Raw genomic sequence first — 21,834 nt, 5'->3', positions numbered from 1 at the left:
TCACTCTCCTTTGTTCTCTATAACTCTCTCTCTTTGATAATTAGTATCGGCACATTTCAGTCACCATAATGTGCGGAAATTATCACACAGGCCAATTAAATGAAATTATCATGTGGGTGAATTCCCTCGGTCTTGGGCTCCCAGCAATGTGCCAGAACATTTAAAACAGCTCAAACTGAAGCCGGCAGGTTAAGAGCCATAAAGAAAGCGGTAGAATTAAAAAAAAAATTCCCCATCTACTCTAAGTGGAGTTCCTTGTCAATGAGCCGTTGTTTATATTCATTTATTTGTTTGTAATTTTCTCTCTATGGAGCTGTGGATCATATAATCATCAAGCTGACAGCTGTGGGCGATTATGGAGCGAACTCATTACTGTACGTGTGTGTGACCATAATATAACCAACAGATTGTGCTGACTCAAAGATCTGCTTATGTTCTGATATTCTATTAGTATCTGATTCTAATTCTTTAAAATCGGACCAGTGACTGATTGTCTTTCGATGACGTAGTTGGATATGTATACTGAAACTCAGAATTAAATGTGCAACATGGATTTGTGGATTTAGCTTTATTCATAAAATGAGTTTGTGGTCAATCTTAAAGGAGTCGTCCACAACGATATCATATTTTAAACTTTAGTTGATGTGTAATGTAGATGTGTGAACATGAACAACATTTTTGAATGTAATACTCTCAAAGTTCAATGCAAAGGGAGACATTGGCTTTTACATAGTTAGCTTAGCAAATCCTACAGCGAACAAAGTTTGGGGACTACAAAAAATACATCCTGGCTAGTTAGATCACAAACGCTTTAGGTTACAGCGAAGTAGCATAGCCAGAGGTGTTGTAATGTTATAGCAGAGAAAGCTAAAATGCCGTCCAAACGCTACTATTTCCACAGAGCTTCTTCTGTTTCTGTATTTGAGCTTTCAAAGGACACAACACAGAGAGAAGTACTGACATTTTAATTTGAATTATGTTCCAGAGAATTATAAAAAATATAAATAACATTTGACAAAGGACAGCTTCCAGAATCTCTCCCAGTTCAGTGCTGGATTCGGCTAAAAGCTTCTCAAAGGAGCAGCTCCAACCATAATAGAAGAAGCTGTGGATTGTGAGTCACAACCTGTATTTTTATTTGTTAAAATTTATCTATTACATGCACAGTTTCTATTGTTAAGGGTATGTTGTAGCAAGGACAAAAACAACAGAAAATGCTGTTTGGCACGTTTACAATTTAGCTACAAATTCATATTCATTCGCTGAAAACTGACAATCTTCAGCAGCGCTGCAGTGTCTCTCTATTCTGCAGCTTTTCCTGTGTTCTAAATCTCAAATAAAAAAAACTCGCAAAACTTGTTTTTCCTGCTGACTTGGAGCCGATCCGCGAATCACAGCACATTATGTTAGCTGACCAATTAGAGCCTTTTTTGGGCGGGCCTTTCAGAGGAGCTAGAAAATAGTTGTGTCCGTCTAAGCTGAGTAGCTGTATATAATCATAGAAATGTATATGAAAAAATAACGTGATTTATTATTTTTTGTTCAAATGCAGCATGAGCACACATTTCTTTGCTTCTGATTAACACAACCAAGCCTTAGAAATACACCCTGGATCACCCCTTTAATCACTGAAAAAATCTTTTAAGCATATATTTTTTACTTTTAAATTAAAATATTAATTTGTAAACATATAATATTTCTTCAAAATGAACCTCTAAAACTTCTCATTCATTCATTCTCCTTCAGCTTAATCCCTGATTTATCAGGGGTCGCCACAGTGGAATGAACGGCCAACAACTCTGTACACATGGCTGACGCCCTTCCAGCCGCAACCCAAAACAACTCTGCTTTTTTTTTTTTTTTTTTTTTCACTTTATAAGGAATCAGAAATTCTGAATTATATATTTGATTATGTACTTAGGGTTTCATTGTGTCAAGTTTCTTTGGCCGTGTTTTGCGTTCTGGCTGAAAATGTGTCCGATATTAATATTGCAGTAGCTCAGACTCATTCAAGGAAGATGGTGGGAAGTGGCAACTGTAATAAGAACAACTAATCATAAAGTAAGCACAAACAAAAGTATCCATTCTGATTTGACACTTGTTAAACACTCAAGCCACTGTCCTCTCCCACACTCATCACCGCTACCAAGCTGACCAATCACAGATCTTAAGCTCCGCATCACCATGACGTGTAGTTAAATTATTTGAGAGCTGCACTTCAGGCTCTTCGTCAGTGTACGGGGATGCCTGTGGAGGATCTACTGTGCACACTTGATGCAGTAGGTATATACGGCCTTGTTTACTTTAATTACATGGCATAGAGTAGCTAAGAACAGAGATCTCAAAACAACTTTTAAAATAAACAGACTAACGGCTTTTGTACCTAATTTTAGGCCTCACATGTTCAGTGGCTGTTATTGGGATGCATCCCTGAGCCTTGTAGAGAGTGTATTTATATGTAGCTTTTAAAGTAAAACAGCAGCTGATGGTCTAAAACAGACCTTGAGCAAGGCTCTGCTGAGACTCACAGAAACGGCCAGTGTTGAATTGGGTCAGCTCTGACAAGCTTTTCAAACCTGCCGCAACATTCACACTCCCCTCGATCAAACGCCAAAAACGGAAAGAGTGAGTGATGGCTCGGAAACCTTTTAATGGATGTGTGTGCACTCATCCGCTGTACATTCCTTCCTTTTCCCGTTTTTTTTCTCCCCCCTCTCTAAATCTCCACCGTGATCATCACGTAGGACAAACTCTGAACAACGCACATAATTCATATCTGACAGTCAAAAGCAACAAGACTCATTAATTATTGTTTTCTTTGACTGTTTCTTTTTCTCATTAAGATGTTTGTTGTGAAGCTTTGTAATATCATCCAGCCTGTTTCCTCTCCGCTGTGATGTATTAATATATCTCATTCTGCTCATTTGAACAGGTGCCCTTTGTAAAGTCATATTCTCCTCTCTCCAAAGCTCTTTGACAGTGAATGTGTGCCCACACAAAATGCCAAATGTCAGTCAGAGGGCTTGTCAAAATTAATTATGCCCTCCTGTGTGGAGAGAGATAGATACCCCTCTTTTACCTGGATGGGTGTGCGGAAGCTAAATTGGATAAAGCAACGAGAGTGGAGGAGTGTTAAGGATAGATGGGAGGACAAGAATGGTGTGGTCATTAAAATGAAGCAGTCACAGAAAGTGACTGGACCTCAAGATTGTTTTAGCTTCATTAGCCTTCAGTCGCCTTTAGTTTGTGGACGGCTGGATGCTGATCTTAAATCTGCTTTATGAGGGGAATGTGGGCACAGTTTCTAACCTTGGCTCCACATTAGAAAAATTCTGCTGTTCAAAAGTTTATCTGAAAGATTTTTTCCCTTACAAAATGGATACTTGTGTTTATAAAGAAAGCAATAAATTGGTCAGAAGTGACAGCAGATTGATTTTTTAAACATATGTTGTTCATATGAACTTTTATTTACCAGAATAATATTTACCATCTTTATTTCCAAGCCAAAATTAACCAGCACAACTGCTTTCAAAGTTAATAATAATAATAATAATATTATTATTATTATTGTTATTGTTATTATTATTGTTATTGTTATTATTATTAGGGCTGCACGACATTGGAAAAATCAAGCATTGCATTTTTTTTTTATTATGCGATATAAATTGTGATAGGAATACAATTTCGCCAAATGACTTAATATCTATATTTGCAATGGATATATAATGTTAGATCGATTGTAATCATTCTGCTTTGGGAGTGCATCTTCATAACATCTAATAAACAATCTATAAAAATGTCGAAAATTTTCGTTGCTGTCTGTGCTATTTGCAGTGCATTTCTGTATTTGCTTGTGTTGTGAGTATTTTCATGGACATGTTAAGTCAGAGATTGCAGAATTAATGTTTACTATTTGCATCTCCTTAAAATCTAATAACCAATCTATAAACTTTTTGGGCTCCCCTTTCAGGTTTTTGTTGTGGTCTATGCTATTTGCAATGCATTTCTGTATTTGCATGCATATCAATCTATAAACACAATCAAGAAAAAAAAAATACAACTGAAATTGTTTAATCGTTTCCCGAGTCTAACAGTATTCAAGTACAGTAACTGAAATATAAATAAACTAAAAATATAAATAATTTATTAAAATATAATTAAATTATTATTACTTAAGGTAAGGTTACAAATGTTACAATTTCTTATGTTTTTTAAACTATTATACAATCACAGGCATCAAAAAAACTTGCAAATGATAAATTAAAACACAAACTCAATATTGCATATATCCTGAGATGTGAATGTGAATGATCACATTGCGATATCGATACTGAAACTGTTGTGCAGCCCTGATTATTATAGTTATTTGAACAATGAACAAGTGTATTAATGATTTCTAAAAGTCTGTGTTAGAATGTTATGTTCACATTTAAAATGATTTTCTAATAGAAAAGTTATTTTAAATTGTTACTGTAACAAAATCAAAGGGTTAGGTAACCCAAAAAAACTCTCCCTCTTCTTCCTTCAAACTCGTTTGAGTTTCTTTTTTTTGTTGTTGTTGAACGCATCAACAAATTTTGAAGAATGTTGGGGCAGCAGCCATTTATCTTTTTTCCAGCATTCTGCTGAATGTTTGAAACTCATAAACCTTTTTTACCACTTGAGAGTGAATAAATGGTTAGTAAATTTGTATTTTGAGTTGAACTGTTCCTTTAATAGTTTCTCACACTTTCAAAATAAGGGAAAATGTGTCATTACACTTTGTGGTTTTTTTTTTATATATAATTAGATTTCATTGGATTTTTGAAGAACAACCACAAAGAAACACACACAAACACTCGGCACCGTCCCAGAAAAATCCCATTCAATGAGTCAATAAGCAAAACAACAATGCCAACATAGTTTAGCGGGTGACAACAAAAAAATAGAATAAATAAATAATTAAATGGGTAAAATAAGTCTCTGAAAAATCCACAGAAGTTGAGTGGCTAGTTTGTTCGTCCAGATAGAAACATAGATAAAAATTTTAATAGAATGAGTCCTCAGAATTCTTTCTGTCTGTATTACCGAAATCATGTCCGCAATACACATTTGAAATGTAGGGGGTGAAGATGACTTCCAATGCCGGAGCGCAGGCCTTTAAGCCACAATCATACCTAAAGACAAAGACTGCTAAAGTCCATCTGTGAGATGAGAAATGTGTTGCGAATATCCGAAAATAGCAGGTTTTGCATCAGGTAGTAAAGATTTACTAAAAGCTTTAGAATACTAATCAAATATGCTAGACCAAAATGTATAAAACAAAGAACAAAACCAGAAAGCATGGGAAGTTGTCTTCTGTCACTTTGCACCAGTCACATAATGGTGATACGGAGGAAAATTGTATGCAGCTTGGCTTTAGTATGATGTAAGCGATGGATAACCTTAAATTGGACCAGCTGAAGTCTACTGTTGCCTGAACAGGACCGTATCATCTCCAGGCATTTATCCCATGTGTCTGCAGAAAGCTCAGCCCCTAAGTCACACATTGTGTTATTTAATGGTCAGTTTTGTAGGTTACTAGCCTTTATGCAGCACTTGCATTGTTTCTTGCATAAATTGCTGTAAATAATATAACTCCCAAAACATCTGTGGTTTCACTTTATCTGAAAAATAAATGCATGATATAATGGTGATCATGAAAATGAATGAGTAATCCATAATGTGTATTGTAGTCTGCATCGGCTTCAAAACCTGATTGGAGAATCCATATCAATGTTTTACTGTATTTTTATCTGAATTACTTAAATGAATGCTTCTACCCCAAACTTTTGAAATCTTTTTTATTCCTTTAAACTTTTATTTGTGCCTTTACATCTGCTGCTCAGCCTGCTGTCCAAAATCCTGCCCTCATGAGCAGACGGACACAGTGTCATTAGAGCTCTTGAGAAACTGAGTCCTCCTCAGATGAGAGAAAAGCTCTGAATGATTTAGTGCCTTTAAATGATGCAGAAAGGGAAGAATGCGCTTTGTTATCCTTCCGTTAGTTTTATTGCAGCTTCGCAGAGGAGGAAAATTACAGCCCTGTGGTTGTTGCCATTAGCTCAATCAAACCATCCTTGTGCATAAACAGCCTTTGCTGGCACAGGGTTTCCTCAGATACAAGAGCGTTTTACTGAAAATTACAGCTTTGGTGCCGCACCGACACCTCCTGTAAGTGACTCCAACATAAACGTCTGGAGGAGTGCCATGATCTCATGAGGAAGTCGATGTTAATGCCCACAATCAGATTGTCCAGACACCAAAGTGTCTGCTGGCTTGACTCCACATGTTTAAAGTAACTCTCAGTGTCACCTGTAATCTCTGGGGTCAGCTGGACTTGATCCAAAGAGTGTGGAGTTTTGCATTTAGCATCGTTTTGAAGCTGCTGTTGGATTTATTATTGTACTAGGACTGAAAAGGCTGCTTGTGTTTTTTCAGACTTGTTTATTAGACCTTGGTTCTTTGCTCAGCCTCATTCATCTCCATTTATTATGTCATATGCACTACTGTTTAAATGTTTGAGGTCATATATATATTTTTTCTATCTTTCTAAATATTTCTAATCAATATTGAGAACAACTGTCACTTAATGGATCAGTATATAGAAAAGTTAGAAATTGAATATGATTCAGTGAGTATAAATACAGACAGACTCATGGAGAAGTAAAAAGTAACTGGAAATACATTATTTTTGCACCAATTTCCTGTTGAACATCAAGATCATAAAGAGACCATCCACAATTCTGAAAGTAACTTTTAGATGAATCTCTAATGCCTTGTTTTTACTGAGCAACACACTTTAGTTCAGTTCAGTATCGTATGGTTAGGTAAGGGCCACTTTAGCTTGTGTTTCCACTGCCACTGCTTTTGGTAGGTTAGGTGTGCAACAAAGTTGCGGTTGAAGTCATTTTTGCTTGAAGAATAAAGCTGTACGAGTCATTCGCGTTTCTTTTGTGAACTCATGTTCATCATTTCAAATATAGATGCTTGAGTCCACCAAACAGAGAGAGAAAGTGGCACAGCTCTCTACAAGTTTTTTGACACACAGAGGACATACAACAGATTTTGTTCTTGCTGTGTGGCGTCATTGTGTTATTACGGTGTCATGTCTCAGCTGTATATTTAGAAACGGTGCTTCCCCTAGCTTGATAGCGCTGATAGCGGTTCTATGTAAACAAATAGCACTCATCTTTGAAATCTAGCTCCACCCTTTTGGTACTGTTTTGTTGTGCCCAAAAAAGTGGTACAGTACGGTTTGCTTCTTTGACTGGAAATGGTCATAAATGCATAACATACCCAACTGTAGCAAACAGGCCATTACTGATGTCAAACTTTTGAATAGTTTTTCATAACCGTTGCGTTTATCTGATATTGATCTGCACAGATCTTTTATTGGTTGTTAGTCAGTTTGTTTTCTTTTGTCAATAATGGATATTTAATTGTTTATCTAATGTTTCGTATATTTGCATTAAAGTTCCGTTTAACATCATATAATTCTTACTTCGGTAATTGCTGATGGTCACAGACTGAAGAACGGTGGGGCTTAGGGCGTTGCAGCCCGAAGGGAGGTGGAGGGCAGGCTGTTTACATTTTTTGCATTTTAACACTGAATAAAGCACATGAGGTGTACCTGAGGTGATCTTTGTCAGTTTTCTGTTGTACAGCTGCAAGAAATAGAAGCCCTTTCTGAAATATTAATTTTAGGTGTTGGTTAGGAGAAAAACTAATTTTAATATGAAAAATATTCCTTCTATCACATGCCGTTGCTTTTATTTAGAAAACTATTTAAATCAGCCTTTGTTGGTGCCATCAGTCTGGCAACCTGCTCTTGCGTGTGTTTTGAACCAGGGTGCAATGCCTAGTTCAACCACTGCCTGTCAAACTTCCATACTGCACCTTTAAATGTAATAATTAGGAATGTTGTAGTTAAGAATTTTCCTTTTTTTTATGTTCACTCACATCTAGTGAAAATAAAACATTTTTAGACTGTTCCTTAGTATCTTTTAATGCATACTTTTTTGTATCTTGAAAAAGATTTTGATTCAGTTGGTCAAGAGTGCAGACTTTTAATATCAGCCCTTTACAGTATTCAATATTAAATTATTATGAGTTTATCCATTTCAGCCAGAAGTTTACTAACTTTTAGTTTATTATCTATATTATATATAAGTGAACATTATATAATAAAGTGTAGTGCTATATTGAGTTATAGGCGTATGAACGTGATCTAAAAAAAAAAAAAAAAAAGATTAAACTGTCTTTCTTTCTTCACTCTTTTCATTTATTTATTAATTTCTTGTTCAGATGTTTCAGGAGATGTTCTCCTCAGTGTGTTGAGTCAGTGGTCCGGTTCTCTTGCCTCTCAGTTTAGTCTGTGCCAAAGAGATGCAGAAGTGTGAAAGGGAGCAGCAGCAGCGCTCGTCTTGTTTTATTCCTCGATCTCTTGCATTATTGATGGAGCGCTTCTCTGAGCTCCTGCTGCATGTTGTGTCTTTCTTTCCAGCCAGCCCTCATGTGAAGGATTCTCGCTCGCTTGCTTACTCACACATTCCAGACAGACTCTTGTGCCCTGAATGATTCGGAAAGCATGATTTTTGTGTCAGTCATTAGACTCCAGGCCCAGTTCCACTCTGCAAAGCGGCATTTAAAATCAGACTCCTGTCAGCCTGATTTGCTTCAACAAAAGTGTGCTAGTGGAGCTCTGAAAGCACCAAAATAAATGTGCGCACACACATATATACGCTTATCTGACAGTGGAGTCATATTATAAGAGGGTATTTTTGGTCTCGCTCTCTTCATATGTGTGTCAAGAACAGTTATGCATTTCTGCATGTTGTAAATAACCAGATTAAATTTTAACCAGCCCACGAGGCAATAAACAAGTGTGCGTTTCTACACCGCTGCTGTGTTTTGTCCCACCTGTCCTCAGGATCTTTGTTGTCATGGAGACAAAGAGTTTCTACCACATGCTCGGAGAACTTACACACACACACACACACACACACACACACACACACACACACACACACACACACGCACACACGCATGCATGCATGCACACACACACACACACACACACACACACACACATACATACGACTACTTTTTTTTGAACTGTGCATGTTTTTAGTTTTAGAAAGGGGCCTCATTACACTTGTATATAAAAGTAAATTTCAGCTATTTTTTATTGTAGTTTTTATTAATCAAGGATACATTATTTTGATCAAAAGCAACATGACAATATTGCAAAAGATCTCATAATTTAAAATAAATGCTGTTAGTTTGAACTTCCTATAAAGTAAATGCTTTTGGGATGAAATTGTTTCTTGCTCAACTTTTATTTGTAATGATGACCTACAGACAAAAGTTAATCAGATGGTTTCAATGCCAGTTATTGAGTTATTAACATCTTTATTTGATGAAATTTTTATAGCAAGATCTATAGATTTTTTGGTGCATTTATATTCATCAAAGATTATGAGATGATTCTTTTCTGAAGATAAGGGGAAGCGGCTGTCTCTCGAGTGTGTACGAGTGTGCTTTCTTTCACACACAGAGCACGGAGCTTCAGCTTTCCTCTTAGACAGTGCCAGTCACAAAGGTCTTATGGTACAAACGAGGAATCGTTTAAAGCAATGTGGATCAGTTTGAGTCCAGATGACCTGTGACCTTCACAGTCTCTTACTGGGGAAGAGGGAACGGATGGGTAGATGATATTGAAGTGTTCTTTGAGCTGTTGGGAGGACTTCGACTTAAGACTGCAGTCAGATAATCTCTCCTCTCCTTCTCTTCCCCTTTTTTCTTTATGCTTTGGTCCTCTCTTTCCTTTTGCTTTCTCTTCTCCATATTCCTGTTCTCCTCTATTCCGTTCTTAGTTCTTTTTTTTTTTGTTCTCCTCTTTTTTTGTTCTCTTTTTCTGTTCTCTTCTCCTTTCTCCTCTCCTCGTTTCTCATCTCCACTCTTTGCTTTTCTCTGCTCAGACTTGATCTTTTTTCCCTCCTCTTTATTTCTTATCATCTCCTCTTGTCTCTCTTCCATCATTCTGGTCTCCTCTCCAGATTTGTTCACCGCTCCTTTTTCTTCATTATCATTCCTGGTCTTCTCTCTGCTCTTGTGTTGTTCCCTCCTGCTTTCCTTCACACTCCTTTTTTGTATCTTCTCATCGTCTCTTCTACTTTACACATGTCTCGTTATCGTTTTTCTGGTGTCTTCTTAATTCTGAAATTATTTATCTTCATTTAGTTTGTTTCTTTTTCATAACCAACATTGTCTTTCTCCTTTCTGTTTCCCTTTCTTTTTTCCTGAGTATCTCCTCAGTTCTTTGCTCTTTTGTTTTCTTCTGGTCTCCTCTGCTTTATTCTTACTTATGTCATTCATTTTCCTCATTTCAGTCCGTCCCATTTTTACATTATTTCCTTTTTTTATTTCTCTCCAATATCCATTACACCTTTTTTCTTGATCTCCTGCTTTCTTCTTTGCTTCATTTTGTTCATCTTTCTAGCTGGTCTCCTCCATAGCTTTCTCCATCCTTCTACTCCTTCCTGGTGTCACCTACTTTCTATTCTCCTCCATTCGGTTCACTCCTCCTCCTTCCTGGTCTCCTCTCGCCACCCTTCCTGTCTCCTTGCCTATTCTCTTCTCCTTCCTTGTCTTGTCTCTTCTCCTTCAGTCATGCCTCCTGTCTTCCCCTCCTTAATCGTCCCATTGTGTCCTCCCTCCTCTCTTCCTCCGTCGTCTCCGCTCTTCTTCTCCATGTACGGCCACGGAGGGCAGAGGAGCTGACGTATGTGTCCTTTCCGCTCTCTCTAACATTGTTTATCATCCACCCAATCCAGCATGGAGCTGAATGTCTGATGAGGGAGAGAGAGAGGAGGATTGGTGTGCAGTAAATCAGTTAGTCTGTAAATGAGATGAGAGTGAAGGAGAAACAGTCTGAACTGAGGAGAGCATGAGGAGAATCTGGAACGTAGACTGACATTGAGATGATACAACACACACACACACACACACATACTAAAAGCTCCCTGATCTGAAGCACACACTCAGATGAATCGCTTTGAAAGAGCTTTGTTTGAAATTCCTTTCTTCTTTAAACACACACACAGAGAGATATGGCACAAACATGCACATAGTATTCCGGCTCCTTGCGTTCACTGCACACTGATAATATGAGGCTGATTATAGCGTTTTGCTCGAAGACCCCCGGTAATCTCTTTTGGTCTCTTTCTTTCTCATCCTTTATTCTCTCACTGTCCTCGTTCAAGCTTTAAGACTCCGCCGTGCCACAAAAGGATTATCGCTTCTTCTCCAAACAGGAAATGCATGCACGAAGAGTCCTCGTGACTCAAACCACTGGTTCTTAAAGCATCTCTGCGTACTTGGGAGATCATTCTTTGAGTAGTTCAGTCATTACTGAATCTTTATTTTTTTGTTCTCAACTTAACTTTTCTTCCTACAGCAAAAGTCCTTTCTTTTTCTGTTTTTGATGTTATGTTTAGGCTTACAGGGATAGTTCACCAAAAATCAATATTTAGCCTCGCTCTCATTTTCTTCTAGACTTGACTTTCTTCTTAGAACATATAAGAAAAGTTTGTGAAATGTCTTGTATTTTTAAAATATAAACTATACCTTTAACCCTTATAACACATGTTACTTAGCTGAACCAGACGAGATGCATAGATGTTTACCGTAATCTAAAAGTACTTTTGTCTTGTTTTCCTCTTAAATAATTACTTTTTTTGTTCATTCATGATTGTTACATTATCTAACTTTGCACGGCTCCACAAAGCAAGCCAGACCCATAACAATAAATAATTTTTTTTAAAATAAACAGGACAACTCTAAATTAATGAGGAGCCCAGAGTCTCATCTCCCGTTCAAAAGGAAAAACAACAACAAAGACGATTGACCAAAGAAATAACGCAAAGTCAAATTTATTTGACATTTAACTTTAAAAGAGACATAAAAATCTTGCAGAAGTAAAACCAAAATAACAAACAAAAAAACTCAACAACTAAGTTTAAGCCTTCTTACAAGCACATGAAATAAAACAAATTAAACAACATTCACTTACCTACTAACTGCAAAACATGAGAAATCTTAATAAAACAAAAAGGTACCCTCCTCATCACATGTGTCTCCATATAGATCTCAATAATCAACACTCAGCGTTAAATTTTAACAATGTTGTCGAGTAAATACAACACAAGTTTTTTTTCACAAGTAAACAAAACAAGTTGGGAGAGACGAGACTCTCTGAACTATCTTCCAGTCCGGTTTAAATTGACTTCACCATGCTGGCAAGCTTCCATGTGTCGACACCTGATTCACCGCACCAGTGCGTTGATAATGAAACCTGTTGGAGAGACAGCAGAGAGAAGAGAACCACAACAAACAGAAGCATATACACAACACAAAGAAAAACTCACTACTTAAAATAAAATATATATTTTTTAATATTGTTTCAATAAATAAAAGAAATAGTTAACAATGATAATATGAGCTGTTTTGCTATTGCTGTTTTGTCTAAAAATGTTGGTTCAGCATTGATATCACAATGTTATCATTCACATTAGTCTCATAGCAGGATATGAATGATATGCAATATATGTTGAGGATGGATTCTTATGCATCATTTGCATGTGCTTTTTTATTGTTAATAAAAAGTAGTTTTATTTAATTACTTCAAAAACAAAGACTACATTGTCGCCAATAGCCTAGTGGTTAGTGCGTCGACACATAGCACCGAGGTGCTTGCGGCGACACAAGTTCGATTTCCGGCTCGAGGTCCTTTGCCAATCCTTCCCCTATGTCTGCTTCCCACACTAATCTCCACTGTCCTATCAATAAAGGTGAAAACCCCTAAAAATAATTAGGAAAAAATATTAATTAAAATAAAATAAAATAAAAAAACAAAGACTACGCTGTATTATTTTACATTTTATTATTCAAATATTGTATACACCTGAATACTGTTAGTCCCTTCGAAAAACTATGCTTTGCCTATGCTCATAGATTGTTTATTATATTTATGCAGATTGGGCGGTTTCCCAATATAAATAGTTTCAATCATCTTTTTTTTTTTTTAGATTGATTTTTGTTTGAATCGTTTTAGTCAATGATTCATTCATAAAGAGGTAATTTGCTTTGTTTTTAAATGAAGCAAGCATTTTGATTGAATCATTTGAATGATTTAATGAATCACCATCAAAACAGGAACCTATTATTTAATAAAAATTCTCATTATACACACGCCCCTAGTAACTAGACTTTATGCACAGATAGAGAGACTCTGTAGGACTTTTTAATACATTCATTTAAACTGACATTCAGTTTTCTTGTCTGTCTACCAAAAAAGATCATAGAGGCTCTTTTTTGAAAAGCGGTTTGAATGGCATTTCTATGTCCTTTTCAAAGATCCAAGCTATTTAAATCCTTTGGGCCAATGATTCTCCTAAAAACATCTGCATTAAAAACATTATTAACCTTGACAGGCTCAATGTGTGTACACGTACATGTGGATTGTCCCTTGTGTCCTTCTGTCATTTAACAGAAGTAATCGACTTTGCCTTTTATAAGCGTCCTGCCTTCATACATTATTTCTCTCTCTCTGTCTCCTGCAGTTTTGGACATGGCACGTCACGTCCCCCTGTATCGTGCTCTTTTGGAGTTGCTAAGGGCCATTTCTACATGCACCAGCCTGGTTCCTCTGCTCCTGCCACTCTCAGGAGACGCTGCGGAGGAAGAGGAGGATGAAGAACGCATTGAGTGTCAGACCTCAGTCGGCATGTTACTGGCCAAGATGAAGACCTGCGTGGACACCTACACCAATCGCTTGAGGTAAGCTCTTCCTGAGACAGTGAATGCTGATGGATGGATGGTCCACCCTACAATGCTCCTGGTCTCTGACCTGCACAGAAAAAGCACAAGAGCTAACCTGATGCTGTAGCCACAGGTCAAAAGCGGTGTTTCAGCAGAGGAGTAATGCAGAGTGATAAATGAGCACTAGATCAGTCAGTGCTCCTCTGCTGGCCCCGAATAGCCTCTAATCCTCAGTAGCCTTCACACTGGCCTGAGCTTCTTCTGCCGTATCACACTTGTCCATTATTCTGCTTTGCTGCTTTGCTTTTTCCATGTAGTTTTTACTATAGTGGTTCAGGTTTGTTTTTGCTTTTTTTCACACCGGTATGTCCCAAGGTTATTATAGTTAACGAAAATGAACAAAAAACGTAAACTAGAATTGAAATAAAACATTTTGAATTTAGAAAAAACTAGAACTAACTGAAACTATATGTACATACAAACAGGGGCGCCTTGATAATGTCTTTGGGGGCCCCGTAAATGTATGGGCCCTTAGAACCGTCCTAACTCCCCCACAACCCCCTAAGTGGCGCCCCTGCATACAAAACTACCTGAAGCGAGCTAACACTTCCTTCGTATTTATCTTTGTAAATGTATTAAATACTTAAGCCTTTTAGAAGTAAATCTATTTAGTTCGTGATGCCAGTTTTACGCCGGGTGTTTGACCCGTACAGCACATCAGAGTCTGTAATCCTGCTGCCATTGGACAGATCAAGCCAGTCCTCATCCAGTAAGTCCTTGCTATTGCTCCCGCGACTAAAACAACGACTGGACATGACAGCAGCACGGTGACTTCATTAAATACGACCCGAGCAGACACTTAAAAGTAATAATTTAACACATTTGTGTCCAATAATGGGTTTCATTTCCGCATTAGCGAACAAATCATTCTTATTAACCAGGTCTTCTGAGTGAACCGGTTGAACTAGTTCACCAAATCAAACTGAATCATTTAAAACTATTTGCGTCTCTCCTTATCAGGGAAAGAAAACTAAAGCAGCACATCCCTTTTCATGATCCTCCATTAGTACAAAAACAGAAGTTACCGCGCCATTAGAAAAAATATTTAATGTTAAGCCCTGTATATGTCTAAAATTTCATTCATAATGGTCTTAAAAGGGTCTTAAAGTCCTAAATTTGATTTGAAGAATCCTTGAATAATTTAATAATAATTAATAAATAATGATTTTTTAAAATATTATTTGCATACATTTGCTTTTTATTAAAGTAATAATATAATGTTTTATTTTTGTTCAAAATGTTGGTTAAAAGTCAATGTGAAGTTTATTAATGTATATAATAATCACATTATTGTATTTTATAACTGCATATAATTATAAGTGTAAAACATTAAAGTCAATATTTAATTAAAACGCATCTTAATTATATATTCTATTAAATGATATATTATACTATTGTCCTAAAATATTACTATTATTATTATTTCTAATTTATATTATATTATATTGTTAAAGTACATTATATTCAGGGATTGACATTAACACCTGACAAATACGGGTAGATTTTAGCTGTGGCGGGTTAGACAGACACTCCCACTAGCCACTGGCTGGTTGAAAATAACTTTTAGTTTTCTTAAAAGCAGGGTTTAACAATAAGGATGCACAAAAGAAAGCAGGTGAATACCGAATGAGAGGATGAACACTCAAGTGCACAGGTGATGTAATGCGCACGACTATGTAGAAAGCGCGTGTGCTCACGTTTACTTGCGTGAAGTAACTGTGCCTAGAGGAAATGCAACTAGTGCTATCGGTTCTCTTTGAAATAGACTGTACAAAAAGCGATGATGGTGCACCCACGGTCTTGCTGCTTTTTAGAGCAGCAGATTTAAATGGTCCATTTGTAAGCAGCAGCGGTTGCTGCTTTCACCTTAACCATTCTTTGAAAATATTACTAACAGGCCTAACATTAACCGTGTGCGCGTGATCATCCTTTCATTATCACACACAGTATGTTTTTTTACTTGCTTTGTTTTGCTGGCAGTTATTTTTCTTAATATGGTTTAATAATCATTTCTTTATATTAACATTGCTTTAATATGAAATTAACTCCACATTTATGATCTGGTGATCTGGGACCTTTAGCTAGGTCTATTAACTATTACTGTGTATATTTTAGATACATGACAATAGTTCTTTTTTTAAATAATTAAAAAAAAAATTATTGCATGTATACAGCTATTGCATGTATACAAAGTGCATGTATACAGCTATATTTTAATTGTTTTGACACATTATTTTAAATTTGTAGCTAAGAAATAATAACTAATTTGTTTTTGGTGTTTCCAGAGATAAAATTGGTAAGTCCTTAATTTTGAGCCCTGAAAAGTCATGTGAAATAAAAACTAATTGCAATGCGACTCAACTAATTTGCTCATGCAAGCTCGTTCACACACACAAAAAGGCATGTAGACAAAAATCTATATCAAGTAATTTTAGCATGCCACAGTCAAATTTATGCATATAAAATATATTTTTCCAACAACAAAATTGTAGCTAGTGAAAATGGCGAGTGGCTAGTAATGTTGCAAATCTACTAGCCACACTGGCTGGTGATTAAAAAAGTTAATGTCAAGCCCTGATTATATTATATTATATTGTATTGTATTGTATTGTATTGTATTGTATTGTATTGTATTGTATTATATTATATTATATTATATTATATTATATTATATTATATTATATTATATTATATTATATTATATTGTATTGTATTGTATTGTATTGTATTGTATTGTATTGTATTGTATTGTATATGATATGATATGATATGATATGATTATATTATATAAAAAAATTTAACCTCCTCCAAGTAGACTTCAGAGGTTGATATGCAAAGTAGTGAGTTAATTTTTCATCTGATTTATCATCTATTTCTGTATAATGGCTTAGTCTTCATGGGTCATGAGATGTTTATAGCGATATCCTGTTAGTTACTGAGGGGATGCGGACATGTCCATGAGGATACATGCACTAAATAAATGACAAGGCCATCATTCAGCATCTTAATTACTGTCCTCTGCATCACATACAGGTAAAGGACATTCGCGGTTCCCCTTCTCCTTTATGTCTCTTTCATTTCCTCTCCTCATGCGTAATGAAAGCTGCATGTTGTGAGGGGCGTGCGCTTAGTCGGAGGACAGCTGGATGTTGTTTTTAATGGTTTACTTTGGGACAAGCCACAATCTGCTGCTCATTTGATGCATTCATTATGTACTAGCACCTCTCAGGACAAGCGGCGTGCGTGTTTGTTTTAGGCTTTGGGACGAAAGGGGTTGGGAAGCTCTTGAGGACATGCTGCTGTTTTTGTTTCTTTGTTATTGTGGTGAATGTGAAACTATCACTGAATGTGCAATTCTTTTTAAGGGAGCAGTGACGTATTTCACAAGCAAACAAATACATATACAATCTAATCCCATTATTAATTTTCACAAATGTGACTCATAATGGGTTTTTTTTTCACCTTAGGTCAAAGAAAGACAAAAGTAAAGGGGTGATGAAGGCGGAAACATCTGACCCTGAGCCGGAAGGCCTGACCCTGTTAGTTCCTGATATCCAGAAGACTGCAGAGATCGTTTATGCTGCCACCACAAACCTTCGGCAAGCCAACCATGGTGAGTACATCCACATCTGTTATCTGCTGTTTTCCAAAATGCTTCCATTGTGCTCCGGTTATGAAATGCTTTGCAGATCTGTATTTTAATGAATTTCCAATTTTGGACACACTAGCTTTGTTTTATCCACCTATTTGTATTCACATTTTGCACTTTTGCATAAAAAATGCTTAATGGAAACACCAAGATACTGTATGCATACATTTTTGAATATGCGCATAAATTTATGAGCACAGCTAAGTCGAACAGTATCTTTAATAGTATCTAAGCTGAATATTTATCTGATAAGAAAATTTGTACATGAACTATGATGGAAAAACATTTAGCGAATAAATTCCAGCACATGCATTAAAACAGTGATGTGATTTTGTTAAACAGACACATGTTTTCAATGTATCAGGGTGTCCGCAGATCCTTAAAATGTCTTAAGACCTCTGAAACATTTTTATATTATGGAAGATTATTTTAAAAATGCAATCAAACCGACCCCTTGAACACTTAGTTCACATTTTGAAATCTGCTTAACTCTCTTTGTTTGTCATCACACAGCATTGGTGGAACCAAAGTCCATTTATACTAATCATAATGTTTTGAGATTTTTCACACTTTATATTAGGGGTGCCCAACCTTTTTCATAAGAAGGGCCAAAAAAACAAATATCATTGATAGCCATGGACTGAAGATAAATATACCAAATTACATTAAAATTGCCATGAGTAATTGCCTAATTCCTTTCATAATATTAAAAAATATATAAAAAACATCACTTTGAATTAACTAATGCAGTGTAACTTTTTTAGAATTATAACTTATTGCGATTAAAAATATTATCACATTTATAAAACAGTGGAGTTCAATGCTGAATACACTAGTCAAGCAGAAGGTGCCTTTACCTTGATTGGCTCACCAAAGTCTCTGCATTGTCTTCTATGTATGTACATTTTAAGCTAAATCTGATTCATTTACACCATTTAAATTAAAACATTTAATTTCAGATAGCTTTTTTGTAGCTTAACAATAAAACAAACAAGTAAAAGGTTACATTTAATTACAAATAACAATCTCTAAACCATTCTCAGATGGGATGGTGGGCCAAATTTAAAGGTTACCATGGGCCAACTTTGGCCCACTGGCCATAGTTTGGGTATCCCTGCTTTATGGATATAATTTACAGTGTTAAGGATGAATGTCATTAGTTGTGCTGCATGCTTTTTTTTTTGCAAATTCTGCACTATGAAATTGGTTTTACAATGGGATGGCATAAATGGACTAACCAGCAGACAGACCACATTGCACAACTTCTGAAATGTTGTTTTGGTCATAATAAAATACTTTAGCTAAAGTAATTCATCAAAGTGGTTTGGAAATATTACTTCTCAGAACTATCTTTGGTAGCTGCTCCAAAAGTAGTGGTCTCTCGCCTGCAAAACCCAATTATGACTGTGTTCATTGTACAATTATTATGCTGTAGCAGTACACCAATACTACAGTTCGCCTTGGTTTACAGTATTGGAGCACGGTATGGTATGGTTCGGTTCAGTTTGATAAGGGGCCAGTGCTGTGAAACACTAGATTCACTTTTGACTTACTCTCGTAGTGAATCGTGGTATTATCGCGGTTCAACATTAGGAGACATACCATGTTTTGTTTCGGTTCAGTTTGAATATCATTACACCCCTAGTAATTAAATAAGAAAAAGGCCCACAATGGCTTCTGTTGCTGGATCAAATTCCTTTTTGTATTTTTGATTTTTGACTCTAATTTATGATGGCTTTGTTCTCTTTGACTTGTTAGATGGAAACAGTGCTTTATTCGCAAATATTTTGATCAATATTCTGGTTTAATTTGCAACATTGGATGGAAAAATGACTTATTTGTCAATATTACTCTTATTAGATTTTCTAAGGCATATATAATCCTTGGTCAGAGTTATATTTTAATTTTTATCAGGAATGAAACTAAGACAGTGGGACAGAAGTTAAAGTGCTATCAGTGCTAAAATTGTGAATTTTAAAAGCTGGTATTATTCAATGGGAATTCATTATATTGAACAATAGTGACAAGACTTTATTCTAAAAAAATCTTCCTTAAAAGAATTGGTACCTAAAAAAAATCATAGCACTATTTATTATGGACAATAGTAATAAATATTTCTTGATCACAGATTTAATTCGCATGCAAAAATGTACATATTATAATGATTTCTTTATAGTAATGACTGTTGTAAACATAACAGGAATGCATTACAGTTGTATTTTGTGTCCTTTAAGATTACACTAAAGCTTTTTAAAAATGTTTGTCCCCACAAAAACCCTTGCAGAAAAGCTGTTCATACCATATATCTGTGCAGAGCATGATTTCTTAGTGCTCAGGTCTTGAGCAGAAGGGTAAAAGCAGGATGTGTGTAGAGTGATGGTGTGTATTTCAGAGGCTGAAGACACACTTCTTACTTGTCTGATGGCCCCGGGGGACGTGCAGTGACTGTTTACTCTGACAAAATAAGCCAAAGAGAAACGGCTCTTCACCAAAGAGCCTCACCAGAGGCGCTGTAAAGCCTGGTCATTTTCTCAGAGGACTTTTTTTGGAGTTTGGAGAGTCAGCTGTACTGGGCAGTTTCATTTGTCAGACCAGACATGATCTATGTCTTGCTAATTCTTTAAAGTGTTTAATTTGAACTAGAATTACTTAGTTATGGCCAGGGTTATTTTCAGACATGGAGGGGGATCAACTTTAATCCCCCCTCAGAGAATCCTATGTGATCATGACAATTCCCGATCCTGGGGAATCCTAGCTTTTGAGATGAAGCACATCTATTTATTGAAGGACTTAAAATAGCTTTAGATTTTAACTGATTAAAAAGTGCAATATCTACATTTCATTTTAAACATTTGGTAGCTCTACTCCCAAATAGTGTATTCTGGCTTCCAAAATTCTATTATGACTGCGTTCATTGAGTACATTTACATGGACACCAATAATCTGATTTTAATACGATTAACACAATACTCTGATTAAGAATCTGCGATGTAAACAGCGATTTTTGATTAATGTATTCCGATTAAGGTCATACAATTTTTTTTTTTTTTTTGGATTAGATTCAACCTTGTCATTACACATGTACAAGTACAAGGAAACGAAATGCAGTAATATAATCAAACTAAACAGAAATGAGATTAAGACATGTGGAGTATTCCCATTTTAGTGGCATTATTGAAGTGCAGTACAGACATGTAAACACCTTAATCAAACTATTACCGTCGTGTAGGATTTTCAAAGAATTTTGTGACATGATATTCCACACATAGCTGTTTTACACTATTCTCTGCACTTATCAAGTCAGTAAAGGACCACAGACACATACACTGCGAAATGCTGAGGGTTTTTTTGTACGGTAACAAATTCCTTTAAAACAACACCCTTTCAGCTGTCCTTAATTCGTACTCGCATCCAATACCTCAGTTTGTCAAGGGGACATGAATGAAATGTTCCTGAATGAAAGTGAAAGTGCCAAACTGCAGTTAAAGCTGAAAAATTCAAAATGAAACGCCCGAAATTACATGAAACTCCAGAGGAAATGTGGATAGCGTGGTGATGCAACGACATTAATCGATCTGTGTACTATAACATTCAAAAAGCTTGTATAAATGCCTTACACATATAAACACCTTAATCATGTTAATGTCTTTATCAGATTAAGGCAAATAATTTGATTACTGATGTCCATGTAAACGTAGTTAGTGTGTAATTACATAAGAAAAAAAGGCCAACAGTGGCTTTTCCTACCGCAGTAAATTGCATTTTTCTTTTTGATATTCTTTATATATATATATATATATATATATATATATATAATTTGACTTCTTATAAATAATAATATATATATATATATATATATATATATATATATATATATATATTTTTTTTTTTTTTTTTTTTTTTTGTTCCTTCTCTCACACTTGATTACAAGCGGCACAATCAAGCAGAAAAGCAAGTGCCCAATTTGGTGATTGACCAATACCTGAAAGTCTGAAATTTGATTTTTTTTTTGTGTTCCCAAAAATGCCCTTTACACAAAAGCTCAAGTATGTGCTGTAAAGTCTTCAATCACTAATAATCACTGTAACCTGCATGTGTCTTATGGGTTCCATATGTAAAAAGAAAACAAAACATACATGTAAAGCCAGAGTTATTAGCCTCCCTATAAGTTTTTTCACCCAATTTCTGTTTAACGGAGAAAAAAAAAATTGAACACATTTCACATTGATAACTTATTTCTAATAACTGATTTCTTTTATCTTTGCCATGACGGTACCTCATAT

The 21,834-nt window shown here is 35.8% G+C and overlaps 1 protein-coding gene across 7 annotated transcripts in view; it reads left to right on the top strand.

The window, feature by feature from the left end:
• Positions 1-21,834, top strand: part of birc6 (baculoviral IAP repeat containing 6) — a 165,468-nt gene that overhangs the window by 119,827 nt on the left and 23,807 nt on the right. For all 7 annotated transcript variants that reach the window (XM_056476525.1, XM_056476523.1, XM_056476521.1 and 4 more), the window contains exons 66-67: positions 13,644-13,860; positions 17,370-17,515. In XM_056476525.1, the coding sequence (XP_056332500.1) occupies positions 13,644-13,860; positions 17,370-17,515 (363 nt within the window). The remainder of the gene's footprint in view (positions 1-13,643; positions 13,861-17,369; positions 17,516-21,834) is intronic.

This window comes from Danio aesculapii, chromosome 17 (genome assembly GCF_903798145.1).
Source record: "Danio aesculapii chromosome 17, fDanAes4.1, whole genome shotgun sequence".
In the NCBI taxonomy this organism is placed as follows: domain Eukaryota; kingdom Metazoa; phylum Chordata; class Actinopteri; order Cypriniformes; family Danionidae; genus Danio; species Danio aesculapii.
This window is presented reverse-complemented; position numbering and strand designations above follow the sequence as displayed.